This window comes from Tachysurus vachellii, chromosome 26, assembly GCF_030014155.1.
Source record: "Tachysurus vachellii isolate PV-2020 chromosome 26, HZAU_Pvac_v1, whole genome shotgun sequence".
NCBI classification, from domain to species: Eukaryota; Metazoa; Chordata; class Actinopteri; order Siluriformes; family Bagridae; genus Tachysurus; species Tachysurus vachellii.
The window spans coordinates 8,207,230-8,235,119 of NC_083485.1; the positions used below are offsets into that span (position 1 = coordinate 8,207,230).

Sequence of the window (27,890 nt, forward strand, 5' to 3'; positions counted from 1 at the left end):
GTGTAGCTGGGTAGTATTTTTGTATTTCGATGAAGGTTATTCGTGCTGAAGTGAAAGTTTGTTTTAGCATCGCATTTACACTATATAGGGGTAACTCCAGTGCATCCATGGACCATTGTGGACTTGAATGGGGGGAAAAAACAGTCATGTCCTCTTTTGGCCATGAAAATAAATGAGAAAGGAGATAAATGGGATATAAATGGCTTGTATCCAGCTTGCATGCACTGATCAATTTCTGCATAGTGATGAGCTGATTACCCCTAAATAATTCATCTCCATATTGGAGTAGTGTTGCCATCTCATAACTCCAGGGTCTGTGGTTTGATCCTCAGCTCAGGTTCCTCAGTGTGAGTGAGTCTGTCTGTCATCCAATAGAGGGTGTGATCTCGCCTTTCATACCTATTCACCCGCAGGTCTGCTGTGACCAGGAAAAATTACTTACCGAAGATAAATGTATGAATAATTTGGGGTCATGTTATATTGTCAGTGACGTAATTATTTCCTTTTTTTTTGGTTAGTGTGTAACTATGCAATTCCTTAAGAAGCAAAAGCCTGAGGAAGAGGAGGAGGAGGAGGAGTACATCTCTGCAGAAGAACAAGAAAGTGAAAGAATGAAAGAACATGGAATAAAACATGAAGAATTGGAAAGCCCCCAGAGCCTGGATCACACCTACACAACAGCATATGAAGTCAACAGTCTAGAAACTTCTGAAGTGAGCGGCGATGCGTCATTAGCTTCAGATATCGAGAAGCAGAGGCCATTGAACTCAGAGTGAAAGGTCTGAAAGGGAAATAAAACAGTAACTGAACCTTCACTCATTCACTCAGTGACTGATCTAAAGGGGCAAACAAAGGTGGTGTAGAAATGGACACACACACCAACCAGGTCAGTAGTGTGTGCAAGCAGGAGACTCACTGAACATGCAACAGCCCTAAAACTAGAGGAAGGACTTCATATACTGGAATAATTGCAGAATTTTAAGTATTATTATATAGGTTATACTGACATGAACAGATCTAATGTCTCTATATTGATCTCATTTTTCTTTATATGATGAAACAGCAGCTACATATAACAAGACTAGGCAAGATTGTAATATGTAATTTACAGCTGTATTTATTCTGTTAAATAAAAGATTTTAATAACATTTTTTAGACACAAATGGACACTGCATACATATATAGGAAAGAGGTTTTTTAAGGAGTATTTATGACACTGCTAATATACTGGCTGGTTCCTGCTACAGTGTAATGCAAATTCACAACACTAACAAAACTGCATGTGTTCTATCAGAATTTCTCATAGAATAAAACCTAAATAAGAATAAAACTAATATATATATAAAAAAACAAATTTTACAGTGTTTGTTGAGAGAACAATTCAAATTGAGTGTTTCACATTAAAGGCAAGAATATGCACAGTATGTCCTACAGGACTTCCACAGCCTATGTGTTATGCAAGCAGTTCACAAATGACATCAGTCACTTTAAATGAGATGGAGCACTGTATATAATTGCTGCTGATTTTTGCTTTTGCTACACAGGTCTCCATCTCATCCAGCTCTGATTAGCAGAATGCGTTTGCATTAGATAAGATTTTTATTATTATGGAATATGGAATGTTTACAATAATGCTTCAAACCACATCCAGGGAAACATGTATGAAGACTGTGTGAATAAGTAGTGAAGCATCACAAATGAGTGTGTTGGAAGCAGATATTTCTATTAAAAATGATTGTAAGACATGCTTATACAGTACAGTGCAAAAGTCTTGGGCCTCCTGAGTAATGCATTATCCCGCCTTTGCAAAGATAGAAATTAACAATGTATTAATCACAACATAAATGGATGTGTTTATAGATATTTATGTGACCTTTGGTAGAATGGTATATTCTTGATTTATGTCTATGACTGCTGCTTTTCCTGGTTCACTGAGACCTGCACAGTGTGTAGGTCTAAAACCTGGCTCAACACCCAGAGGGTGTAACACCACAAAGTTCCACCACCACAATGTCACAATTCTTGTTAAATTTATTGTATTAGTGCTTAGAAGTTACATCTATTCTAACACTAACGTATTGTACAAACACTGTCCATTTAAATTGCCTTAAACATAAATATAGAATTTAGACCTAGACCTTTGCACAGTAATACTATTCCACTGTCTATATAATTTCTATAGTTATGTTATGACATGCTAAATTACATTTCTAGATGAGAGACATTTTAAATCATGCTTGGTTATAAGAGCACTTTAGTGAAAATGTAGGTAGAAACTCAGGAGTAACTATATATGAAAATGTATTACATGAATTCACTCCTTCACCAAATGTCAAATCAACAGCAAAATGAAGAAACAAGTCTTTGGAAAAAACAATATTCTATCCAAACACTACCATTGCAGAATATTACAATTAATGGTTTTGTGAAAAAATGCAAATACCCACAGCAGATAAAAACATCCCGGAGGTGCCAGGAGGGAGATTGGCCATGTAAAACTATAAACATGAACTAAAGTCTGCTGTTGGCCAAGATATGCCACAATATCTGAGACATTAACCCTTCAAAACATTGAAAGTGTAGATATTTATATACCTAATAAGAGCAAGGCAGTGTTTAATTAGGTCGAGTACATGATTTTTTTTAACATTATGAGATGTGATGGTAAAGGAATTCATGCAATGCAAGTACACATTAATAGATATTTTCCCTTTGGTCTTAAAGCCCCTGGCATCACCATGCCATACGTTCAACAAGGGTAGAGTCAGGAAATACACACTCACAAGCCACTTTAATAGGAACAGTTGTGGCCCTTGTCTGAGAGAAGTCTAAAGTAACTCAAAAAGTGACACTACAATGTGTGTCTACAACGGTGTTGAGCAGAAATGCATTCCACGAAGCACACTAAGCCATCAGGCAAATGGGCTACAACAGCTGGAGACACCATTTGGTCCCACTTTTCTCAGCCAAGATGATAGAAAACCGGGCTGATTTAAATGTTTAAAAATGTATGGTGATATTTTTTACAATCTTCGGTTCAGTTTGCAGTATCTGTGTCCACTTCAAGACACATCCGGTTGTATGAGTTGGCTTACTTCCAGCTGGTGTCAACTTCGCCATTCTCCTCTGGCCTCTCTCAACTATCAAAGCATATCCACCCACAAAACTGCCACTCACTGGATGTGTACCATTCTGTGTAAACTCTAGACACTGCAGTGCCTGAGCAGCTTCAGAAATACTCCACACAGTCCATCAGACACTGAGATCACATTCTGATGTTTGATGTGAGGATTACATGAAGCTCTGGACTTTCTCTGTGTTTTTATGCACTTACATTTTATACTTTACATTAAAGGGGTTTTCAATTGAGTGGCTGGTCCGTGTATATGCTAAAGTACATTGATAAACAGAGTATAGGACTGACTGTGATGCAAAAATCAGCACATCACAAACTGAAACAAGCTCTTATATAACTGCCTACTATCAGATGTTTAATAGCTGATTAACTTATTAGGGTTGTGACCCAAGATGACCAAGATCAAGAAGAACTTTTCACATTTCCATTTGTACATTTGTGAGACTGAACCATACAAACAAAAAGACTATTTTATGAAGTTACAACCCGGGTAAGTACTGAGTATTCGGACACTGCCGACATTCTTACAGCATTAGGTGGGTGTGAATTTGAGATACACTCTTCTAATTCTCATTTCACCATTGAAACAGAAGAGGTAGAATTACTCACCATTACCACACATAAAACTAAAATAGTAGTGTATAAAATGGCAAATTGGGAAATAATGACAATTTTGCTTACACTCAAGTACAAAGAGGCAATGGATCAGGAAAGATGACACTTTAGGGGTAAATGTGGAGCTGGAGTAAGCGGATGGTTAATTCTAATTGGTATGTTAGTAGAACTGATATTACGCCTCTACCAAATACAAGAACACTCAACTCAGTAAAGCTGAAGTTAACGGTTAAAAGCTAATTGTTATAATAAGATGACAGGGGCTTTAAGTCATAAGTCACAAGCATGACCAATAGAGAGGACGATTAGTAATTGAGGAAGTTTAAGTTCCTGCGGATGAATTTTATGTGGTAACTGTCAGGATTAGCACACATCAGACACAAAAAGGCACGAGTATTTAAATAGTGCAAATGTATAACATTACAACCAGAGCTGCTGATTATCTGCTGAGGTTAAAATCTTTGAATCCTCCTTTCTCACTAAATGAAATGCGTGTTAAATGATTTCTTATAAAGCCTCCTTTCTGACATGAAATCGGAGTTGGAGGAATTTTCTTAGCATGAAAGTGCATGAGTGGTCAGACCAGGTCCTGGACAGGTTCAGCCGTGGTAAAGGCGGATGCGCTGAGAGATGTTACTGCGGCACAACGGGCAAGACAGCAGAGCGTCACTGCAGACCTGGCAGCAGCATATATGACCACATGGTAAGAAGACCACCAGGGACTAAGAAAAGATACAAGAACAATGTGCAAATGTGATATTTGAAATTGTGTATATTTCATAGCTCAATAAGACTACATAGCTTTTGTATATACGCCATTTCTATCCAGTTCAGGTGATTCTTTAAAACATACTTCCACTAAACCCTGCAAACTGACATTAAACCCTGCAAAAAGTAAACCTTGCAAACAGTAAACCCTTACACTGCTGTGAACACTAAATCCTGCGGACACTGAACCCTGACACTAACTGCGGACACTGAACCCTGACACTAACTGCAGACACTGAACCCTGACACTAACTGCAGACACTGAACCCTGACACTAACTGCGGACACTGAACCCTGACACTAACTGCTGACACTGAACCCTGACACTAACTGCAGACACTGAACCCTGACACTAACTGCAGACACTGAACCCTGACACTACTGCAGCCTCTAGACTCTGCTTTCTGTGTACACTTTGGACTCAACAACACTACATATGCCATACATATAAACAAAGGTTGGTTACAGAGTGCTAGGTTTATGTTTCATATAAACAGTTTATATGGAATCTTTCATTTGACTGAGTTCATTTAGACTGGTAAAAATCTCTTAAGGTAAAGCATAACCACTATGTATATAGCTGCTCAAAGGTTTAACACACAATATCTTTACCTTTATAATATGTTAACTCATAAAAAAAACTGCCCATTTTTACAAAAGGTCTAAAGTTCCCAGGTCACAAACGTCTCTCAATTCAATTAGATACATTCCTAACTTACTGTAACAGACCGACTTAGCTTACCAAAAACACAGGATGTTCATATTTTCAGTGCCATTGCAGCATTTTAGAAAGTTTTATACAAAATATTTCAAAATGAATTTCTACGGTTAAGTTCAGCAGAAATACATTCATGTATCAGAGGACTTAAAAATACTGGTCACTCTCTCTTATGCAGTTCCCCACTCCTGGACTAAAATAAGAACAGAATCCTTACCCTATCCTCCATGCACACCACACACTCATTGGTGCTGGGTGTGTCCAGTGGGCTGGGGGCAGTAGGGGTCAGTGGAGTACTGGGGGTCAGAGGTGGAGTCAGCTGCTGTTGCAGGGGTGTTGTGGGTGCGGATGGACCAGGTTCTTGTACCTCCTGGAACTTCCTAGGAGAACTCTTTGGAGAATCTGTGTTGGGAGACATTTGAAATTTAGAGTCAGTTCTATGGTAAATAACCGTTAGAAAAAAATTCTTAAAAAAAAAAAAAAGTATGTCGCCTTACTCTGTTGTTCTCTGGCCCAGTGCAGAAGAGATTTCTGTACTCCCACTTCACTGATCCCCAACTGAAATAACAGGAAGCATCTTAAGGTGACTGACATGACATTATCTTTGCTATAAGAAATAGTAATAGTAAGAAATTCTTTATGAAAAACTAGTGAAAAACACTTGTAAAATTGTGTCTTTTCTGAAAAGCACTTCTAAAGACTAATGTTAATAAGACTGAAAAAGGCGGACCTTGCTGAGGTCTTTGGTGGTCATGTGACACAGAGCCTCTGCAGTGATTCGATGATGAGCTATGATTGGCAGGTAATGCTGAGCAGAGAGCTTACACAACAAGTTCACCAGTTCAGTATCCACACCGGCTTCCTGTAAGAGAATGAAACAAAGCGGTAAATACAACTAGATTTTAACATCTTAATGTGATTAATTCATCCGAGTTACAGGTTTAAGAAGAAACACTGGTCTACAGTAAACTAACCTGCATGCGCAGAGACAGTGGCTTGGCATCCAGCAATCTTTGATATTGGATCATCCAGTAGTTTTGCTGAGTGGAATCACTCTTCAGCTCCATCTCCATCTAAATGACATTCACAACTTTACTGTATATACCTGCAGTGTAGCTTCATGTAAAAACACAAGCACCAGGTCTGAAGATTTGGGCCAATGCTAAAGAATGACATTGTCTTTACTAATTTACATATTATGAAACAAAGTCAAATATAGTAAATTAGTGCAGATAGCGTCCTAGAAAAAGAAAGGCCAACATATGCACTGGCATAATTAAACAACAAATGTTATCAGCAGTGTAAAAAGAGTCAAAGTTATTTTACAGAACTGGAAACAATGTAAGATGCTCATACTACCACAAAGATAACTTGGAGAGTTTTTTCTGGTCACCACAGATGTAAATAGTGGTTGTCTGAGTTACTGACCTCTCTCTTCAACAAGACTGATGGATCTGACACTCATTCAATGTTATTTTGTTTAGAAACTCTAAAGACTTTTGCAAGTGAACATCCCAGGAGATCAACGGTTTCTAAAATGCTCAAGCCAGCCGACCTGGCACCAACGAAGCTGTGCTAAAGGGGGTGTGGCCAAGAGTTAGCTGAGGACAAGGAGACAAATTTCAACCATGCGCCTTCTACCACAAAAGGCATGGTTAAAGTCACTGTGATTTCCCCATTTATTATCTGAAGCTCTTGATTATATCTGTATGACAGTATGCACTGATCTTCTTCCACATATTTGTGACCAAAAAGATGTGCTAAGATGTTCCTAATAAAGTGGTCAGTAAAAGTATGTTTATACATGGTGTCAAAAAGGTTTCTTATTCCAAAAATCAATCACACACTTCTTTTAAGTTGCTGAGTACTTTGCTCAGTTGCACAGCAGCCTTACCAAGATCTGTTTGAGTTCCACCTCCCTCTGATCCTTCTGTTTCAGCAGCTGCTGGAGCATATCTGACAGAGCAGTCCTCTGCTCTACTAATGCCTCCTGACAAAACCGAAAACCATACACATGCGACCGTATAAAAGATACAAAGTCATTAAGATTGCATATATGGCTGTTGGACAGTCATGGTGCTGAGCATATTGGACTAACAAAGAGAAAGAAGCAGAACAATGAAGGATCGGATGAATGAATTAATTAAAAATTAATGGATACTTAATACAAAAAGAAAGTAAGGATGAACCAAATCTTCTGAATCCAGTGTTTTTATGGATACAACAGATGGTTAGTTATATAAGGACGATGTGTCCACTACCCAACAACAACAATTCTGCTATTCTATACACAGAAATGGTACACTCCAAACTGGCCACATCAGCTTCCGCTTTTCCAACATACCTGCAAGGTTTCGGCATCCAGATTCCTCCTTTTAACCTCCAGCTTTGTCAACTGCATTAACTCTGCCTCAATTAGTCTTATCTAGAGACACGAAGACATGATGAGATGGTGCCAAAAGGTAGAACCAATAAGAAGCCTCAAAGTGCCCCTGAACCATTAGCTTTTATAATATACTCTAAAAATATTCAGCATGTTTTAATGCCCCTGAAACGACCGAGGGCTGTAACTGGGTAGTCATTCTTTGGAATTCTATGAAATTATCAGCATTTTTTACAACAACCAAACATGTCAAAAATGAACGACAACAATGAATACTATTATGGACTAAATAAATATAACCAAAACATTTACAAATGATACATCTTTTAATTTCCTCCTAAAACCTTGAAAGCTTTAAGCCAATGTGCTAATTTTTTTGTTGTTGTTGCTCCCTGAATCAGTTTCAACAGATTAATCAAAAGGTTTTCTTATTTTAAAAATTACTTCAGTGCTGCTTTAACATATTCAAGTCTACAAAATAAGCTGCATGAGAAGAATTAATCAATAATAAAAATATATCACATTTCTGATTGCAGGGGTACTCTGAACACTACATCAGATGACACTGCTGGTAGTATGTGAACAGAAAGGGTTGAGAGCAAAAGCTGAAAAATGTAGTAAACAACAAAAAAAAGAAACAAACAAAATGGTCAGCTGCAGATGAACTATGCTCTTGATAAGTAAAGATTCTCTAATGCTGCTTTCCACTGTACTGCTATGTCCACATATGCCCAATATAAAATAACAAATTGCTGATTTGCATTTAATCGCACCCATTAACCACAAAGCTCCAAGAAAAGTGAAAAGAAATTAAGTAAAATAATTCATGACTAAACTAAGCGTGTAACTCTGCCATTACAGGCAGTTATCTATGACACAATTTTTGAAAAGCAGCCTTTTTATTTTTTGCCACATATACATTACAGCACAGTGAAATTCTTTCTTCGCATATCACAACTTTGGAAGTTAGAGTCAGAGCGCAGGGTCAGTCATGATACAGCACCCTGAAGTGGCCTCAGGGGCCCAACATTGCCAGCTCGATCATCCGATCAACAACACAAGGCCTTAACCACTTGAGCTACCACAGCAATGCAATTTCTGATTTTTCAATTCAATTATTGATAATGCATTCATATCCAGTTTGTGAAACAAGGCCCAATACTGGGTCCTTGAGTAAGACTCTAAACCATTATAGCTCAACACTCTACTGTATATTAACCTGCCAAATGAATAGATATAGTAGTAAATCTAAACATAGACCATGATATCTACCTGGTTGCGAATGTAGCCATGTACACTGTCCCTTTGGAGCTGCAAGGCCTCAAATGCTGTCTTCTGCATCTCCTCCTGCAGGACAAACCAAAATCACATTCAATGTATTTTCCCAAAGGGAATTCTGGTCCTGGTGCAACATATCCAGTCTGAGTAAGAAATGAAAAACATTTTACCTCCTGAAGGATCTGGCTGATAGCTTTGCTTTTATCAAGCTGCTGTAAGGCCAGAACCTGCTCAAACTTCCTGTCCAAGGTCTCCATACTAAAGAGAAGAAAATTAAGACTTGAATGCCCAAGCAACAGAAATGTAATGTGTAGAACTCTGACTAAAACATTTTTTGTACCTTTTGCAGGCTTCAGACATCATATTCTGCCTCCTGATCTCACTGGCCTCCTGCAGTAACCCCAAGGAATAGCTCTCTGATAACATGGTCTGCATTGCAACTATACACAGTGAGAGAAACTGTTAGATGTCACAAAATTTTTACAAGCATGTAGAACAAATAGAAAAACCAAACTCTAAATGCAACAGAAATTCATTCACCCTAACTAAAGAATATTATGACTTTCCATCCCAACAATGCCACAGCCAATTTGTGACTGGAAGTCTAAGGCCTGTTTTACACTGGACGCATAAGCAGAGCAGAAACATTGTATATTTTTGGTGCAGCCTATTTTGGCAGCATGAAAAAAAAAGTAATGCAAATTTTCTTGGATTTGTGGTACACAAGATGCAGTTCAGCTACGTTATACAATTGCTGAAAGAGGCATAAGAAAGCAAAATTGGCCATGCTGTCTGGTGGGAGGGACTGTGTTTCTCTCCCCTGTCAATCAGAGTGACATTAGCCAGTATTGGAGATGTGCAAGCTTGGGTATAGAAGAGGTCATTTAAGGTTCTCCTCTGAGTGTGTTGAGCTTTGCACAAGCAGCAGTTTGAATAGAGCTGGCCAGTGGTCAGGAATTGGTGTCCCCACTCCTACTGCATAAACCTACATAATGTATATCTTTGCATCTTAATCAGAATCAGAACCAGAATCGGGTTTATTGGCCAGGTGTATTGACACACAAGGAATTTGGTTAATCACTGTTTGCTTGTTGTACATCCTCTGCAGAAGAATAAAACATTAACCAAAGCTATACATTTAATTCAAGTATAAAGTTATAAAAAGTGTAATTAAATAAAATAACTTAGATGACTGTGATGCCCCAGTTATCAAATGCTGGATAACACAACATAAGGCACTCTTCTAAGAGCTTATTCAATTAGTTTCGAGTTCTTGTTATATAGTCAGACAATTTCCTGACAGAGCTGATGTTCCTGACAGAGCTGATATTCCAGTATAAATAAGAACAACTTGGCGAACAATGGCCAAATTCTTGCCTGTGCTATTCAAACTCCATGGTATATGAGGGTAGGTTTTAAGCAGCATTTGTTTTGAAAGGATATTTTTCATCCAAAAAGCATGCCAAAGTGAATTGCTGTAGCCAACACCTACTGTTGAATTAAACACTTCCGAGTTATTTTATGTTGTGATTTTAAAGAAACTTTAGTCTGCAGACTATGTATCTCACCTGCAATGTCTCTCTTTCTCAGAGAACTGGCTTCTTCTTGCGTGATGGCAGTAAGATGCTCCATACGGATACTACAGACAAGCAGGGAATACACATATAACTGGGTTTATAAGTAATAGTTAAGTAATACTGTGCCATGTGGCTATTCACTTTAAAATCCTAAAATATGGAACTCCTAAATAAGAAACCATATAACTACTTGAAGATGAATCATAAGCAATCAAAATAGCTGAGGTATTTAGTCTCTTTGAAAATAGTTGATAAGTCTTCAACCCAGTGTTATTGGGGAAGATCTCCAACAACCCTGACCATAATAAAGCAGTTATTGAAATGGATGGATGAATAAAAATGGCCAGAGTAAGCAGTATAACAGACTGTGTGTGTGTGTGTGTGTGTGTGTGTGTTTTGTACAACTAGAGTATCTTGCAGAGATCCATTTGGAGTAGATAATTTGTTTAGCACATTCTGTATCTGTGCCAAATTGAATGTTCCATCAGGAAGATCAATAGACTGCTCCATGCACTTACCGATCTTCCTCTAATGCCTGCAGAAATTCAGCACTTTTTGCTTGGCTGTAGTAACAAGAAATAGAGAAGCAGAGTAAGACAACAAAAGGGTTTTGCTCATTTTTCACAAATGGGGACAGAAAACTGATAAGATTTTCCTGTCACTCCACACACTCTTATCGCACCGTTTGTTGTCCAGCAGCAGGTTAGAGATACGGGTGGAGATGCTGGCTTCGGCCTTCCGCACTTTCTCCAGCAGCTTCTGCCTCTCAGCCACCTGAACTTTTTGCTGGAGACAGACACCCTGCTCTACACGCTCCTGCTCCTGAAATACAGGAACACAAAGACTATGAGAGACAATTACATATATCAAAAAGAGAAAATATCTCAGACTCAAATTTGGGTCCAGATTATGCTCCTGCAAATCTGTTGACTTTATAATAAAAGATGAAAGAACTAACTAAACCAAGCTTAAATCAGGGGCACACGTCTTTACAGTGAACAATAAAAGCCTCCTGCTGGAATTTTCAAAACTACTGTATTTAAATGGATCGAATATCTGACCAGATTCCTTTATGTGCTGAAAAAGTAATGCTTTAATTCTAGACACTGATATCCAGTGATGATGTAAGATTTGTCGGTCATAAATATGAAATTTACACACATGTGAATGTCAAAAGCCTGCACCTGTAACACCATGTGCTTTGGGATTCCAGTCCCAAACCTGACCAGGATAAACAAAGTGAGTGAAAATGCGTACCAGTTTGACAGATAGCAGCATGCCCTCTTTGCGGGAGTTGTTGAGAAGAACGAGCTGTGTTTGCTCTCTCTGTTTCTCTTCCAACTCCTTCTCAAAGTTCAGCTTCTCAAGATGCTTCTGCTCCTGATTGAACGAGGCAGAGAGAGAGAGAGAGAGAGAGAGAGAGAGAGAGAGAGAGAGAGAGAGAGAGAGAGAGAGAAAGAGAGAACGAGAGAGGTATGCAAAGAAATACAATACCCATGTCCACTGCAATGAATCAAAAAGGACTAATCCATGATACCTTTCTCTTCTCGTAGTCCATAAATTTGTTCTGTGAAATAAGAGAAAGGGGAAAAAAATACATTGTATGACACCCTGCAAATTTAATATTAATTAATAGTTAAAACATTTGTTTGTGCAAGGTTTGTGCAGATTGTGCAGAAGTGTTAGATTTAGGTAGAAGGCATTTATTGTATTTTAGAATTGAATAACAGTTTTTTAAATAATATACTGCGTGTGTAGCAGTTTGGGAAAGCAAAGCTGGATGTTGCTGTGGCTGAATTCTGGAAAACAGCTAAATAAAAAAATAACATTCTGTCTATAGCACATTTTGACATCTTTAAATGTGACTTTCTTTCTTTTCACTTCTCAGATTTTAAAATGCTAGAACTATACACTTTTGACTGAAATGCAGGCAAAAAAACTTTTGAATTCTGGAAAGATTGTACTTTTCAGATATACTGTATACAATATCAAAATTTCAACTAGTGAAAGATTTTTCCCAGCTTGCAACATATATCTATACATATTCTTAAATTCAGTGTTCTTAATCGTATTGTCTATATTGTCTCACATTGTCTGTTTTGTCTTGTCTTGTATAGTATAATGTTATTTATGTCTGTACTTTTGAGTCACAAACAGCTGGAACCAAATTCCTTGTGTGTGTAAACACACTTGGCCTATAAACCTGATCCTGATTCTGAATAAATTATATATTGGTAGATTATACTGAAACAAATGCATTTTGCCTGTGTGACAATTTGAACAAACTTTGGATTTCCTTTACCATCTCATGTTCCTGCCCCTGATCTTTAGTCACATGCTACAGGTACAATCTAATAGGTGTGTCACAGTCTCACCTGCCAGGCTATATCCTCCCCATCCACACAGTCCAGGTACGGCTTGTTGCTGTCGTTTTCCAACACGGGCAACAGGTACTGTGAGGGAGGACAGTACTCCAGCCCTAGCTCTGCAAAACACACCTTGAATTAGCTATAGTGACAGAAAATATCGACAGTTCGCATTTTGAGCTTTGAGCTGGTTTGAGTCTGATTTGTTGCAGAAATGTACTGTTTACCTGAGCAGAGAAAGCGCTGGATTTCCTCTGTGCCTGCTGTGCAGACTGAGGCAGGTGGGTAGCTCATAGAGCACACATCAAGTGTCAAGCTCTACACACAGACACAGACACACACACGACCCCTTCACTGACCTTCAATTGTTATTATAGGGTAAATTTTTTATTACTTTGCGTTATATATTTATTGATTAATAATTCAATTATAATTGTGTCTTTTGGATTATAACTTGACTATACATTACATGGGACTGGATCACTTTTACCTCCAGGGTTCGAACGTTGGCCAACTCTTTGGGCAGCTCCCTGATGCTGTTCTCACTCAGGTCCAGTGTGCGCAGACTGGCCATGTGTCCCACAGATGAGGGCAGCTCACGGAGGCAGTTCCCTTCACACAAGAAACGTCTCACTTCGTTATTTTTGACTGTGTCAAAAAGCTATGCGATGCACCACTGAGATGGTACTGGTCTAATACTAAGCCTGAAATAACAGCTGGGGAATTATTATTATTATTATTATTTATTTTTTTTATGTCGATCCTTTATTTCCTTTCATTATTTATACAAAACAGAAAAAACAGTAATTTTTGTGACTCCACAGTATAAGTGTGTGTTCAGAGAAACAGTCAGATCTTTATATGTGTTTAATCTGTAAGTGACCTAAACGCAAAGCTGCACCTTTCACATCAAGTGTCTGTAGATTCCGGAGATCCCCTATAGACACTGGAAGTGCCTTGATCTGGTTATTTTCTGCATTTAATACCTAAAAAAAGGCATCACCATCAATATAAATTTAAGAAAGGTAAAACACAAAACCCAAGTAGAAGACCATACAACAAAAGACAGTTACTTGGAGGGATGAAAGCTGTCCGATATCTTCTGGGAGTGAAGTGAGCTTGTTGTCATGCAGGTCCAATACCTTAAAAATGATCAAAGTAGGTTGATTACACTGGCAACATAGACAAAATGACGAATCCTTTTATATCTATTGCCTGATGTTCGTACTTTTATAGTTGCTAGAGAGTTTGTGGCACAGGATTTGGGCACCAGAGTCTTGAGCTCATTTCCACAGAGGATGAGCACCTGGAATAAAAGAAATGTCATAAAGCCATATATTTCTTAATCCAGCCTAAGTAATGTTATAGATTTTTTAAAATCATACCTTTTTCTGGAGCACCTTGCAGATGGAGAAGACGCTGGACGGAACCTACAAACAATACAGACCACGTTCGTTGGAACTAAGCTTCAAAATATGGGAGCTTCATCCATCAATAGCAGTGTGTTACTGTACAGTTTAGCTGGAGAGTTCGTACTCTTAATTGTAACATTTTACACATTACTCCAAAAAACAAACCAGAGCCAAGCCAGCACAGCACCATACTCCAGGATGAAAGAGCCAAATGTATAACTGTGTATAACTTACATGCATTAGTTTTAAAGGCCACAAAAGAAAAGGGAAAGTGATAGAGTTTTACCATTCTGTTTTCACCATTTGCTTTCAAATCACCGTTAGCCTCAAATCACTCCATGGTAAACATAACTAACAACTAGTGTTTGCTTATGTAGATTGACTTGGTTATTCTATTTATACTTTATGTAGCACTAAGCTTACATTACTGTCTCTCTTCCCTCTATCATGGACATTTACACCACACGCTGCATCAGCAAAGCCAACAGCATCGTGGATGTCCCCACACACCCCTCACACTCTTCACCCCCCTGCTGTCTGGAAAAAAGTACCGAAGCATTCGGGCCCTCACGACCAGACTGTGTAAACGTTTCTTTCCACAAGCCATCAGACACCGTAACAACTAAAATGAACTGTACTGAGCACAACACGCACATCAACTTATGGACTGCACAGACCTACACCATATACACACTTCCAATATATATCCATCAAACTGTTTACATACTGTTTTGCATACTGTTTTTGCTCTTTGCATATGCTGTCTCACATTTCAGTCGATTGCTGTTCTGCATGATACTTTACAATATCTCATGTAACTGCTGCTATAATACTGTGTTCATTCCAGTATTTCTGCACACGCAATATTGTTTGAACATACAGTATTTACACTGGTTGGCACTGTTTCTGTTGATTGTCTTTTGTCCTGCACTGTTTGCACCAGGTTACAGAGTTGCACTTTATGTGGCTAGGACTACTTACTAAGTCCTTAGCCCTGTCTTTGTTTTATGTAGCACCATGATCCTGGAGAAACATTGTCTCATTTCACTGTGTACTGCAACAGCTATATATGGTTGAAATGACAATGTGTTGTACATTGACTATGGACATGTTTCAGTGAATAAGCAGGTGAACTCATTTAAAGTACCCAAGCTATTAAACTAAAGCTCTGATAACGGATATATGGTTTTAATTTCTATCTATCTATCTATCTATCTATCTATCTATATATCTACACACACACACACACACACACACACACACACACACACACACACACATATACATACACACAAAGAAAACAAAGTACAAAATGTATTTTTTTCTTTATTACTCTCATACTATTTAGATATAATGAGTAGCTCAATATTTAATTTTGTTGAGCTTTACTGAGCAGCAAAATAAATGATAAGTTATGACAGCTTGATAAATATATGTCCTGATAAATAAAGGCTATTCGAGTGCAGATTGACAGCTTTCTGCTCGCTTCTCACCTCTGAAAGCTCACAGTTTGAAATATCCAGGATATCATCTGCGCCTGCTTCTTTAGACTGACAGAGGAATAGACATAGAATTACATAAATATCAAATATAAGATATAAAATATAACACAATGCCAAATTTCAGCTGAAACCAGACACCTTCACATACTGACCAGACACAACTGATACTCCAGGCGTTTCTTGGACTCCTCACTTGGCTTCTTCTTCTTATAAAACAAAGGCATCCTGAAGCCACAAACTTAAACTTCACTTCCTTTCTGTTTTTAGTCGCTTATTCCATACGAATCTGTGTTTCTGATAAAGCTGCAGGGTTTCAATAAGGTGCAGTAAAATGACAGGTCCCTTCTGACAGGTGTTTAGTCAAAATCAGTGTCTAACAATCCAGTAATAAACCTGTACACTAGAGGTGGGAAGATCTAGACTCCTGTATTCTGTAACCCACCTTATTTACAGGTAAACAGGCCGCTTTCTAGCTATTGCTTGAAATAAAAGGAATTGATACGGTTAAAAATCTCCCCCGTAAAAACAGACACTAAGATTATTTATCTCTTCAGACCGTCAATGTAACGTCGTAGATGTTACGGGGAAAACCGCGAACAAACCAGAACAAAAAGCGTTACTTGACATCACACTTGATACCATAATAATTCTACTCACGGTCTCGCGATACTTTAGAATCTCGCAGGGTTTCGAGACGGAAATTCTCGTGATCTCGCGAGATTTCGTGGCACTATATTAAACCGCCCCAAGAGCCTTTCAGCCCTTTTGCTTTTTCACTGTAGGACGTGAAGGTGCAACAGTAATCGGTCGTCCCGAATCCGGGTTCATCCGACACCCTCACCAGTACAAGCCGAACTGAGCTCAGCGACAACATGCCTCCTAAATTCGATCCCACCGAGATTAAAGTTGGTACGTTTAAAAAGAAAAAAATGAGGTAACGTTAAAGTGAAGTTCCCGGATGTTTTGTTTCCTTTTTTTTTACAGGCCTCGGGTCTGTGATGAGGCCCCACGTGCTGTTTGGCTTTGTTTTTGACTAATCATACAGATAAATACATACTACTTTTAGTTGTGTCTGTGATAGTTTAGATAAGTGACTATAGAAACTTCGTCAGGTTTTTTTCGGGTTATTTATAGTGTTAGCGGCTAGCAAGGCGGGCAGGCTAACCGGGGCTAGCAAGGCGGGCAGGCTAGCAAGGGCTAGTAAACTCCGAATATTGTATAGTGTAATTTTGTCTGTACTTTTGAAAATCACAAACAGCTGGAACCAAATTCCTCGTGTGTGTGTCAACACAATTGTCCAATAAACCCGGTTCTGGAGGGTGTTGATGGCAGAGCACGTGGTTGGCGCTGTGTAACATGCAGGAGGTCAGGGTAGTGCTTTCTGTGGTTGTACTGGCTTATTTATTGTTCTCCATAGCTAATTCTCCGTTTCCAGGGTTTTCAGTACAAGCTAGATTGTCTAAGAATTAACTTAATGACTTGCTGTTTTAATCCACGTGGCCTAATGTGTATCCTTGTGGCGTTGACTGAGGAGCCCTGTGTATTGGATCCGTTATCCCACTGAATTCGTGTTGGTACAGTATCAGCCTCAGACGTTACCCACATGAACACGTGTCTGAACATCCAGGCGTTTTAAAGTAATCCTCTGATTTGAGACGTGAGTGTCACATTTTTAACGTTCCCCCTGGCAACAGCTGTTATGGCGCTCTACTTTCCTCATGGAAGAAGGAAGTCATGGTTGCACTTGAATTGACAATGAGCGCTTATCATGAAGCTGAATTTTCCAAACTAAGTGAAGTTCATGGTATAATGTCATTAATTTGTATGACTATTAAATGAGCGGTCTGTTTGCAAGCTGGTCAACTTTTGTAGGAACTTTAGATTTGTATGCAAAAATGACTCTGAACAAAAACTTTTTTACGAGTGATTTTGTGTACAATTACTATATCTTTCAACAATAAATATTTATTATGAGATTAACTTTAGATAATTCTAGAAATGCAATGGTTCACTTGGAGGATTGATGTTTGCTCTTGTTAATGCAAGGTTGTAATATTTGTTCAGCTTAAGGGAGTGGAGTCTTAAGTCTGGATTTTGGGTTTTTTAAACTTACAACAAAGGCTTTTGTTTTTTCTGTTCTGCTAGAGTATAATTGCAATTTAACTTCATACTGCAGGTGAATATCATGGTTCTGTACACATGTTTAATTGATCAGCCTCCCGCCACTATGCTAGTCTGTGTGTGACTTGGTATAATCCAGTGGAGGCTGAGAGAAACCCAGCTCTAGGAAGCAGGGCTGCCCAATCCAATGGGTGACTCTGTGCCAAAAGGCCTGGAACATACTCTGAATACAGGATTCTCTTTCAGGGCATGTAATTCTACATCAGACATGTGCTAATATTACCTGTGACCCTTTTTTCCCCTCAGTGTACATGAGGTGCACAGGTGGAGAGGTCGGAGCCACTTCCTCTCTGGCCCCCAAAATTGGCCCTCTGGGTCTGGTAAGTGATGTTTACATACTTTTTATATCCAAGGGCAAGAACAACCATTCTGTTTGTGTTGAGAAGCCTCCCGCCACTATGCTAGTCTGTGTGTGACTTGGTATAATCCAGTGGAGGCTGAAAGAAACCCAGCTCTAGGAAGCAGGGCTGCTTAGCCTGATGAGTAACTCTGTGCCAAAAGGCCTGGAACAAATGTAACCTGCATGTAACTCTATTCTCTAGCTAGTATAACTCTTATGGTATAGTATATACTATATACTCTAGTATAACTCTTATGGTGCTTATTCTTCCAGTCCCCCAAGAAAGTGGGTGATGACATTGCCAAGGCTACCGGTGACTGGAAAGGTCTGAGGATCACGGTCAAGCTGACAATCCAGAACAGACAGGCAGCGGTAAGTCATCTGCGTCTTAAAACATTTACAGTGTAAGAAAATGATTTTGACTTGATTTGTTGTCTGAGTGGACACAATCCAACTTTTGTATTTCTGGTGTGTTAAAAATAAAAATGATTTAAAATACTATCAGGTTACTTTAAATATTGAATCTAAAATTGAGTAATTAGCTTTAATTATACATCCTGAAGTAAACTGCTGTATGAACATTAAGTTTCTTAAAAATTTATTAATTTTGTAGCTGAGTCTTGCCACAGTATAGGTGTTTTGATTTTTTTAAATAATAAGTAAGCCAACTTTGTTTTGAAGTAAGAACCACCCAGAACAACTTGAATTGTTGAACCAACACTGGAGGCTGTTCAGTTTTGCAGGGCTTATAAATTGTCTTGTCCTTACAGATTGAGGTTGTGCCCTCTGCCTCTGCCCTCATCATCAAGGCCTTGAAGGAGCCTCCCCGTGACAGGAAGAAGGTCAAGAACAGTATGTAGCCCTAAACAGTATACATCAGTGCTTTTCTTGTCATCATTAGGCTTGTGCAAATGTAAATTGTCCTGCTAAAGCTTACTGCTTTGATATTCAGTAATGTTGACTAACATTTGCCATGGATACGTTGATCTCTCTTTCTAAATGGTAACATGCATACTTGCCTAATTAAAATCAGCCCTGGTCCTGTCTAGTGTGCATCAGCCTCCCGCCACTATGCTAGTCTGTGTGTGACTTGGTATAATCCAGTGGAAGCTGAGAGAAATCCAGCTCTAGGAAGCAGGGCTGCCCAATCCAATGGGTAACTCTGTGCCGAAAGATCTGGAACAAATTGCCAGCGGGTTTAAGACTTGAGCAATATACAGTCTTGTGTTGAGTAATTGGATGTAGATGTTAAAGAAATGCTCTGACACTTTCTCTACAGTTAAGCACTCTGGAAGCGTTCCCTTCGAGGAGATCGTCAACATTGCCAGAGTCATGAGGCCACGCTCTATTGCCAGGGAACTCTCAGGTGTGTACATTTTGATTTGTATAATGTAGGCCTTCTCCTCCAGCCTCTTGGCCCTATTCTAGTCTGTGGGAGTGACGTGGTATAATCTAATGTTGGCTGGGGAAAAACAGCTCTAGGAAGCAGAGCTGCACAGTCTGAGTAACTCAAATGGCCTTGAAAATGTTTCCAAATCTTCTCATACTGACTGTTGGAAAGCTTTCCAAACTGACAGGTGAGATTAAGCTAACAGTTTGTGCTGTCTCCTCAGGAACCATTAAGGAGATTCTGGGCACTGCTCAGTCTGTTGGCTGCACCATCGATGGCCGCCTACCCCATGATGTCATTGATGACATCAACAGTGGCAAACAGGAGTGCCCATCTGTAAGTACAGGACATGTGTGCTCTGCTTTCTATTTTCCTTTGTGCACTTGAAGTACTAAACTACCTTTTTTATGTGTAGGATTAAATGGCTGACACAGGAATGGAAAATAAAATTTAAGAAAGTAAATCTTGGTGTTTGTGGCTTTTATATTATCAGATGGACTTTTTTTATTGGTCGGTTACTCTGATGTACATAAACATACTGATACAGTCTCAAGTATACAATTAAAAATGGACGATCAGATGAAAGAGCACATTCAGGCAAATAACAAAATTTACACTAACAGGATCAAGAGAGGTTGTTAATGTGGCACCAGAGGTGTCCATATCTGCCAAGTCATTAGACTTTCGGTGTACATCATACTTGAGTTTCTCAAGTGGAAGTAATATGGACATTTGAGACAACCACATTTTAACACCCGGTAGATGGACTTTTTTTTAAAGATGAACTAAAAGATGAAATTGTTCTTGACACAACTCTGTTCCTGAGCCTGGGCAGTTAGCAGTGCACTTTGCTGGACAGCTTAAACTAGTTCATTTGCAAACCCAACTAGGCTAATACAATGTACAGAAACTTTAGTGTTTACTCACTAGTGATGGCTTACCATTTTCAAATAACATTAGTTGGTGACTAGACTTGTGTACTGATCAGCTATGACGTTTTAAAACCATTTGCATAATTAGTCCCCTTTGGCTGCCAGAACAGTTGATCAATTGAGCCATAGACCTCACAAGACTTTGGTGTGCTGTATCACCAAGTTGAACTTGTTGCTCCAGCACATCCCATATGAGATCCATAGGATTGTGATCTGGGGAAATTTCAAGGAACAATCAACACCTTCAACTTCATATTTCTTAAATGGCTCCTGTACAATTTCTGCCGTGTGGCTGGGCATGTTATCCTGCACAAAGGTTACTGCAACAATGCATAGTTGGTAGGTGGTGTGTCAAAGAATCCTCCATGTTGATGCTTGGACCCAAGGTTTCCCAGCAGAGCTCTGCCCTGCATCCTTCCCATAGTGCATCCACCAGGCAATCCACACAATGTAAAGGTAACCTGATTAATTAGACCGGATCATCCAGTTTTAATGCTTATATTTGAATTGTACATGCTTTTGGTGCTTATGGTGGCCCACTTTAACCAGTCTGTGTCTACATAGCCCCATACACAAAGATGCCCTTGTGAGATAATAAAGTAATCCAGAACCCCCTTAAGTTTAAGTGCTTGAAGAAAGGATGTCTTTAGATATTATTTGAAGACAGCCAATAACTTAGCTATTCAGAAATGTAGGTGAAGTTCATTCCACCAAAACCACTGAGTGATGGTGGAATCCTTCAAAGTCTGCGAGTTCAGGAGTGTGGTGCATTGTGTAAAGTGCTTTTGAGGTAAATGGGTACAGGGGGCTGTTTCAGAAAGGAGGTTCAACCAACTCGGAGTTTAAACTTGAAGTCTGAGTTGACAAACCCTGAGATGGGAAACTGAGTTTTAGGTTACAGAACAGCTGAAAAGAGTTAGTTTTATCAACCAAGTTGACTGACTCTGAGTTAAGCACGTGCACCACGACTATAAAAAGCCATTATCAATGGAGCGCAGATATAATGATTCACCATGGCAACAGTGTCAGACAAAAGTCTGCATATTTCTCACCAGCAGAACTGGAAGTGCTTATGCAAGCATATGGAGAATTTTAACATGTATTAAAAAAAAATAGCAACACTGCTGTATAAAACAATACATAATATGATGTAACATCAAATTTTAAAAGGTGTATTTTAAAAATGTAATGTATATACACCTTTTAAAAGTTATATTTTTAATGTAAATTTCTCCCTCTAGTTACACACTTTGTTCAATTCAAGGATAATTCGTGCAATTGTATATTCATTTCTTGGTTGATGTTGATTTGGGATTTAGAAAGTAACTAGATTTGTAAAGTTCGTCGCGACAGACTTTGATGTTGGCTTTGACGAGGTAAGTATTCGCAAAGGCCGGTGCTTTTTGGAGGCGAGTGGACATAAGGGTCAGTGTTACTTTTGGAGGCAAGTGGACAGAAAAATAGGGTGCCAAAACATTTGGAGGCAAGTGGAGACGAGCATATAATGCCATCCAAATACTCCTGAGGAAGACATTACGTGACGTCATCAGAATACCCGCAAGGCAGTTCCCCTCATTGTTCTGAGTGTTTTGATATGTCACATGTCCATGTTGTAAAAAGTTTTTTGATTTTGCATATTTTGGGGGCGGGGCTGCGGCACAACCGAAAGGCCAGTCGGTACACCAATTTAAAAGTTTGTTCAGAGTATCACCCTAAAGGAGCTGGCTGAGTTTGGTGTAGATAGTTCGAAAGATTGCCAAGTTATAAACCTCCAAATTTTATAATGGGAGTCTATGGGGAAAAAAGGCCAATTTGAGACCCGGTACCGGAAGTTCCGGTACTCGGATCGCTTAGAAAAGTAATAGCAACAAACTTCAGACCAGGGTCTACAACTTATCCGAATTTGGTGCATGTGGCTCGAAAGCCCTAGGCCGCATTAAATTTTATAAATTTTTGTCTAAGCTGAAATAGGAAAACAATGTTGGCTTCTACAAAGCCAACATAAGTAAGTAGACCAAATTAATTAGTAGACCAATTCTTTCTAGAGATAGTAATTATTACATTAATCTAATTAGACTGGTTGAAGATGTAATTTGTAGTTAGTAATTAAGAACTATTTTAGAGTAAATTCCCAACTGTTATCAGAGGTGAAACCGGAAAAACAGAATTTTATTTTATCAGGAAACAACACAAAAATAGTCAGAAAGCGCTTAAGAGCGAGGCGCACTTTCCTGATCGCTCTGCAATCAGTAGCCTTACTAATAATATGTTCTGCATCCCCGATGTTATACACAAAACTACAATTCGCAAAGAAACGTAAGGCAACGCAAAGCATCTGCTCGGATGTAAGAGCATGGCCGCGATGTCTGATGTAAGGATGGATTATATTATGGATCTTATTGACTGTAAAGAAAAACGGTACCGCTCAAATAATGCATAGGGATGTGACAAAAATGCACTCTGGGCTTAAACGAATTAATACAGACTCTTCATCAACAGGATCGTCCATAAAAGGACACGCCATTTCATTCATTTTACATTTATGGCATTTAGCAGACCCCCTTACCCAGAGTGACTTATATTTTGTTTCAATTTATACAACTGACCAATTGTGTCCACAAAAGCTTGGTGGACTTAGGATTTGAACCCATGACCTTCTGATCAGTAGTCCAACACCTTAACCACTGAACTACCACATCCCACATTTGCTTTGCTGCTCTCTGCGTAACTAAAATGTGTGCAATGAATGAGGTGTTTAAACGTCTCTTCCCCTTTAAAAAAGAGGAGGAGACCGAAAGAAACTCTTGGTTTACCGAAGAAAACCTGCTCCCGACCAGGTTAGGTTCACAGAGTAAGTTACTATGGTAACTGACTCTGAGTATGTTACCTCTCTTTCAGAAGCGGGCTTGACTTAACCTGCTTTCTCAGGTTTAACTTACCTCCCTTTCTGAAACGGAAAACCCAGAGTTTCCCTCATTTCAGGGTTAACACACTCAGAGTTTTCACTTAACCTGCTTTCTGAAACAGGCCCCAGGTCTGTTTGAAGGTGAGCATCAGTGTTTTATGTGATGAGAGAAAACGTACTGTTATATTCGTAAAGGTTGCATAGCGCTCCGAGGCAGACCTGCCAGAATGAGTTTGTAGTCCAGTCTAAAAATGACAAGGAAGTGATCAAGCATCTGGGTGGCCTTCAAGAGAGGAAAAGGACAGTTGAAGCTGTGATGCACCTGTGTTCTGCCACCTTTCTTTCACCCAGCTGTTTTAGCAATCTGTGCTACAGTAACTATTGTGGGATCCGACCAGATGAGCTTGCCTTTTGCTCCCCACATGCATCAGTGAGCCTTGGGGACTCATGACTTGTAACAGTTAACTCGTCTGTTTTTGACAGATACCACTGTAACAAGATGTTCCTCACCTCACAGTGGTTTTATATTAGAGCAGATCAGTGTATGCTCACATTCTTCTGGGTTCAAGAAAACCTGTCAGGTTAACGTCATTCAGATGGCCATACAAATAAAACTAAATTTATCTGATTTTGACAAAAGGTTAACAGATCTTGAACACACTTGTATAAGACAATGTTCTATATAGATTAATGACTTTGTATGCAATCCACAAGCAACGTCTGCAAAATGCAAATGCATCAAAAATGTACACACACACCTTTAATATAAAAAACAATCTAGAGTATGCTGAGTAAGTCCTACAAAAGTACAAATTTATTAGAAAGTATTAAAACATTTATCAAGGCCAGCAGAGTCCTGACACAGATGTGAGGAAACTTTTGAAAACATCCATGTCTGTTTCAACAATGCATTTTCCACATTCCCTGAATTTTTCGATGTGCTGCCAGACTTTTCCGTACAACTTATTTCAAGATGAAGCACCAAAAGACGACTCACCTTTTTTTTACACAAAAAACGAGTATCCAACTTATCTGCACATACGAACAGACTCGGCCTGTTCAAGCTACAGTCATGCTCATATAGCCAACTTTAATTTCTAAACTTACTCATGTAGGTGAGGATAGCAAGCATTCTACAGAGAAGACAAGCACAACATGAACTTGCACCATATACACTTATAAATAGGACAGAGATGGGAACAAAGCCATCATTTGAGTATTGTTAAATCCTATGTGCCTAATTTTATTTGTCATCAAGATCAAGTGCTGGTTTTTTTTTCCTCTCCTGCAAAACGGACACACAACTGGGCAGTCTTTGGGAACCAGGAACAGTTAAAAAAAAAAATAGTGCTGTAATTCTGCCACCCCTCCCTCAGTTCTCCACATCCTCCTCATCTCCCTCATTCTCTCCATCCTGCTCATCCTCCATGTGCTCTTCTTCCTCTTCCTCTTCCTCTCTGCTCTTGTCATTTTCCTCTGTGCCGTTCTTCTTCTCTTTGTCCTTACGTTTCTGCTCAGACGCCTCTTTTTTCCCCTTCTGGCCCTTTTTGTAGGCTGTTGACAGACAGCAGTTTACATTCTTAGACAGCAGTGAAAATGCTACAAGTCACTGACAAATTTTAATGCTGAACATCTGGATTGTATAACAACCATTTAAACAGAAAGTCTAGCACTTTGCGATATTTATATCCTGTTCTAGACATAATTGTTAATAGAACAACAATTTCAATATTGTGGTTTTAGTGACAGCTAAGACACGATAATGGAAACTTTGTTTCTACATTAAACATACACATGTTCAGCAGAGGCACATACTCGTTTGAGGAAGTAGCATCAGGTTTAGTTCACCTCAAAGCCAGTAGAGGGCGTTAAACATTACAAACTACTAGTTAAACACTTTCTTTTGTAACTTCAAGACAAAATGATCAGCTTCTTTAAGAACATGAAATGCTGCCTTGATATCAAACCATAGTACAAGTTCAGTCTAAAACAGGGTCAGGTAACATAACATTCTTTACTTTTCCAGCTGTACTGTAAATTCTAATGTTTCAATGTAATTTTGATATTCTATACATGCTGTATTTTTATTCTTGAATTTATTCTTATTGATTCTATTTTTATGGCCTGGACAGTCAAAGCATTTAACTACATTGTACCTGTGTGTGTGTGACAAACATGAATTTAATTTCACCAGTAATATGTGAGTATCTGTATACACCAGGGGTGGCCAACCAGTCAGAGACCAAGAGCCACATTTTTTACTGTGTTACCGCAAAGAGCCACATCATACACATGGGCACACATGAACATCACCTTTTTTTTCCCCTGCCATTTTGAGAGCGAACTTGACACAAACTGTTTACTCAAATTATCTTTCTCTTACTGGGAAACTTAGAGGTTTTTTCACCCCACTCACATGCGCAAACACCTTATTGAACTCAAGCGTATATTAAAAAGACACAAATACAAACTTCGATATGAACGCAAGAGCCGCATGGAACCGGGAAACGAGCCGCATGCGGCTCGGGATACACCACCTTATCAATCTTGCAAATAATGTTCTTCTATTATGTTATATTATGCAAATAATGTTCTTCTAATAATGTTCTTTGCAACATAATGTTGCAAATAATGTTCATTAAAAAAAATGTTGCAAATATACCTGGATTACCTGGAGGCTACAAAATTATTAAAAGTAGGTTTTAGTATCAGTTACCCTCAAGAGCCTCACGCAGGGGTGGCAAGAAACGCTCAAACTCCATCTCCTCCATAGCGGACATCACATCCCCAGCATTTAGAGTCTTCCTTTTGGCTTTCATGGCAAAACTGTTGGCACTGGTGATTAGATTAGAAGTCTCAGTGAGTGTCATGATGTTTCCAGCTTTATACATTTACTTTACAGCACTTAGCAGGCGCCCTTATCCAACACGACTTACATTTTTATCTCATTTTATACAACATAGCGATTGAGGGTTAAGGGCCTTGCTCAGAGTCCCAGTAGTGGCAGCCTGGTGGACATGGGAATCGAACTCACAACCTTCCGATTGGTAGTCCAGCACTTTAACCACTAGGCTTAACATCCCCTACATACATATCATATATACCAGACAGCTATATCTATAACTCAGATATTTTGTGCTAACCTACCATGATGTTGCATATAAAACAAATACGCTGGCAGCTTGAGATATCGCTCTTCTTGCCTCTTTGGACACATTGACACCATCTGGTAACTGGAAGAGTAAAATAAAATATCAGAAATAAAGCACACTAACAGAATGAACAAGAAAATAAATAAAATAAATTTGAAAAAATTAGGTGCAAGGATGAAATATTTTTATAAATTTAAATTAAATTTAAATTCTATATATTTTAATTTTATATTTAAAAAAATGAATAATTTATATAATTAATGCTATAAAACATCTGAGGCTTTAACAACCAGTGACTCAAAATATCAGACAAAAGATTCAGAAACTTTTTGTTACAGGAAGTAACAAATATATCTGTCAGTAGAGAAAGTGTATTTTTATTGTTTACTCACAGCCTCCTTGATAATGCGGGTGATGACAGCGTTGGGCAAGTTCAGGTCCTCTGGTCTCTCCGCCATTACTACTGCACTGACTTAGCTCAGCTAGCCTGTGTTAGCCAAATTAGCCTGGGAACTTCGAGTCTTCTATGGTTACAGAATAAACTCGCGGATGATTTAAGGGTGTAGATGACTATTAAAACAGTGTTTTTGTATCCAGATTTTTATACAGCTGACTGTGGATCAACACAGAACAGTAAAAAACAGCCAGCTAACTGTTAGCCGCTAACTGTTAGTATAAACAAACTTACAGAAAGTGTAACTGTCCAATAACAAACCGGAAGCTAAAGTGTTTTGTGGCAACAAGCCGGGATTTGAAACGAAATATCCCAGTCAAAACTTGTTACACGTAGTAGACGTGTTCCTTTCAGGCATTAGACAGACATAAAAAAAGAAACTAGCAACCGAGTTTGTTTTGGAGCCCGCTAAACATCCAAACCACGAGTTTCACCTTTGAACTTTTCAACGTCAGACAAACGTCACAAAAATCAGCCAATAGACGGCGGGTGTGTTTACTATAGCAACATGCAACTTTATCTCTTCTAGTTAATCTAGGAAGAATACGGCATTATTTATTACTACGTTTTTTTGTTTGTTTATTTGTTCGTTATCTAGACATAACAAAAGTTTAATTGTATAATACAATAACAGCTTAAAAGTCAGGTGTATTAGGGAAAATACATGTGCGACCCAACTATGAGTAAAGAGTGTAGACTGCATAAACAAAAAGATATATTATTAATACAAGTGAGCATATTCAATACTTTAATAAATATTATTTGATTCAAGGTGCCAGCT

At 38.8% G+C, this 27,890-nt stretch overlaps 4 protein-coding genes and 3 non-coding genes across 7 annotated transcripts in view; 5 read left to right on the top strand and 2 right to left on the bottom strand.

Moving 5' to 3' along the window:
- fkbp15a (FKBP prolyl isomerase family member 15a) overlaps positions 1 to 1,153 on the top strand; it is a 17,719-nt gene extending 16,566 nt beyond the window's left edge. Inside the window, exon 25 of the mRNA XM_060862601.1 lies at positions 519 to 1,153. Coding sequence (XP_060718584.1) covers positions 519 to 776 — 258 coding nt within the window. The 3' untranslated portion in view covers positions 777 to 1,153. The remainder of the gene's footprint in view (positions 1 to 518) is intronic.
- On the bottom strand, positions 1,100 to 16,407 carry lrsam1 (leucine rich repeat and sterile alpha motif containing 1). The gene is made up of 24 exons (XM_060862602.1): positions 15,908 to 16,407; positions 15,747 to 15,803; positions 14,227 to 14,271; positions 14,070 to 14,147; positions 13,915 to 13,983; positions 13,743 to 13,827; positions 13,332 to 13,453; positions 13,069 to 13,159; positions 12,851 to 12,960; positions 12,013 to 12,042; positions 11,733 to 11,855; positions 11,158 to 11,297; positions 10,994 to 11,038; positions 10,467 to 10,537; positions 9,239 to 9,338; positions 9,069 to 9,156; positions 8,893 to 8,967; positions 7,582 to 7,662; positions 7,132 to 7,227; positions 6,212 to 6,310; positions 5,968 to 6,099; positions 5,735 to 5,795; positions 5,455 to 5,639; positions 1,100 to 4,473 (listed from the first exon to the last, which is right to left on the bottom strand). Exons 1-24 carry the CDS (start codon positions 15,977 to 15,979, stop codon positions 4,351 to 4,353), a joined length of 2,178 nt encoding a protein of 725 aa, XP_060718585.1. The 5' UTR covers positions 15,980 to 16,407; the 3' UTR covers positions 1,100 to 4,350.
- Positions 16,408 to 16,504: 97 nt separating this feature from the next.
- On the top strand, positions 16,505 to 20,129 carry rpl12 (ribosomal protein L12). The gene is made up of 7 exons (XM_060863336.1): positions 16,505 to 16,664; positions 18,183 to 18,256; positions 18,550 to 18,648; positions 19,047 to 19,128; positions 19,556 to 19,642; positions 19,890 to 20,002; positions 20,082 to 20,129. Exons 1-7 carry the CDS (start codon positions 16,628 to 16,630, stop codon positions 20,085 to 20,087), a joined length of 498 nt encoding a protein of 165 aa, XP_060719319.1. The 5' UTR covers positions 16,505 to 16,627; the 3' UTR covers positions 20,088 to 20,129.
- Positions 17,974 to 18,098, top strand: LOC132841447 (small nucleolar RNA SNORA65). Its single transcript, XR_009647919.1, has one exon. It is a non-coding gene; the product is annotated as a small nucleolar RNA SNORA65 (small nucleolar RNA).
- LOC132841450 (small nucleolar RNA SNORA65) lies at positions 18,326 to 18,450 on the top strand. Its single transcript, XR_009647922.1, has one exon. It is a non-coding gene; the product is annotated as a small nucleolar RNA SNORA65 (small nucleolar RNA).
- LOC132841448 (small nucleolar RNA SNORA65) lies at positions 19,339 to 19,463 on the top strand. Its single transcript, XR_009647920.1, has one exon. It is a non-coding gene; the product is annotated as a small nucleolar RNA SNORA65 (small nucleolar RNA).
- A 4,166-nt stretch (positions 20,130 to 24,295) lies between the features above and the next one.
- pole3 (polymerase (DNA directed), epsilon 3 (p17 subunit)) lies at positions 24,296 to 27,540 on the bottom strand. The gene is made up of 4 exons (XM_060862803.1): positions 27,048 to 27,540; positions 26,651 to 26,736; positions 26,220 to 26,338; positions 24,296 to 25,057 (listed from the first exon to the last, which is right to left on the bottom strand). Exons 1-4 carry the CDS (start codon positions 27,111 to 27,113, stop codon positions 24,876 to 24,878), a joined length of 453 nt encoding a protein of 150 aa, XP_060718786.1. The 5' UTR covers positions 27,114 to 27,540; the 3' UTR covers positions 24,296 to 24,875.
- Positions 27,541 to 27,890: the final 350 nt, after the last annotated feature.

Coding starts and splice junctions, on each gene's coding strand:
- lrsam1 (XM_060862602.1), bottom strand. CDS start 15,979: ATGCCTTTGTTTTATAAGAAGAAGAAGCCAAGTGAGGAGTCCAAGAAA. Junction 13,828..13,914: donor GACAGCTTTCATCCCTCCAA/GTAACTGTCTTT, acceptor GCCTTTTTTTAG/GTATTAAATGCAGAAAATAA. Junction 9,157..9,238: donor ATGTCTGAAGCCTGCAAAAG/GTACAAAAAATG, acceptor TCTTCTCTTTAG/TATGGAGACCTTGGACAGGA.
- rpl12 (XM_060863336.1), top strand. CDS start 16,628: ATGCCTCCTAAATTCGATCCCACCGAGATTAAAGTTG. Junction 18,257..18,549: donor AAATTGGCCCTCTGGGTCTG/GTAAGTGATGTT, acceptor TTATTCTTCCAG/TCCCCCAAGAAAGTGGGTGA. Junction 19,643..19,889: donor TATTGCCAGGGAACTCTCAG/GTGTGTACATTT, acceptor CTGTCTCCTCAG/GAACCATTAAGGAGATTCTG.
- pole3 (XM_060862803.1), bottom strand. CDS start 27,113: ATGGCGGAGAGACCAGAGGACCTGAACTTGCCCAACGCTGTCATCACC. Junction 26,737..27,047: donor CCCGCATTATCAAGGAGGCT/GTGAGTAAACAA, acceptor TTACTCTTCCAG/TTACCAGATGGTGTCAATGT. Junction 25,058..26,219: donor CCTGCGTGAGGCTCTTGAGG/GTAACTGATACT, acceptor GTCTGTCAACAG/CCTACAAAAAGGGCCAGAAG.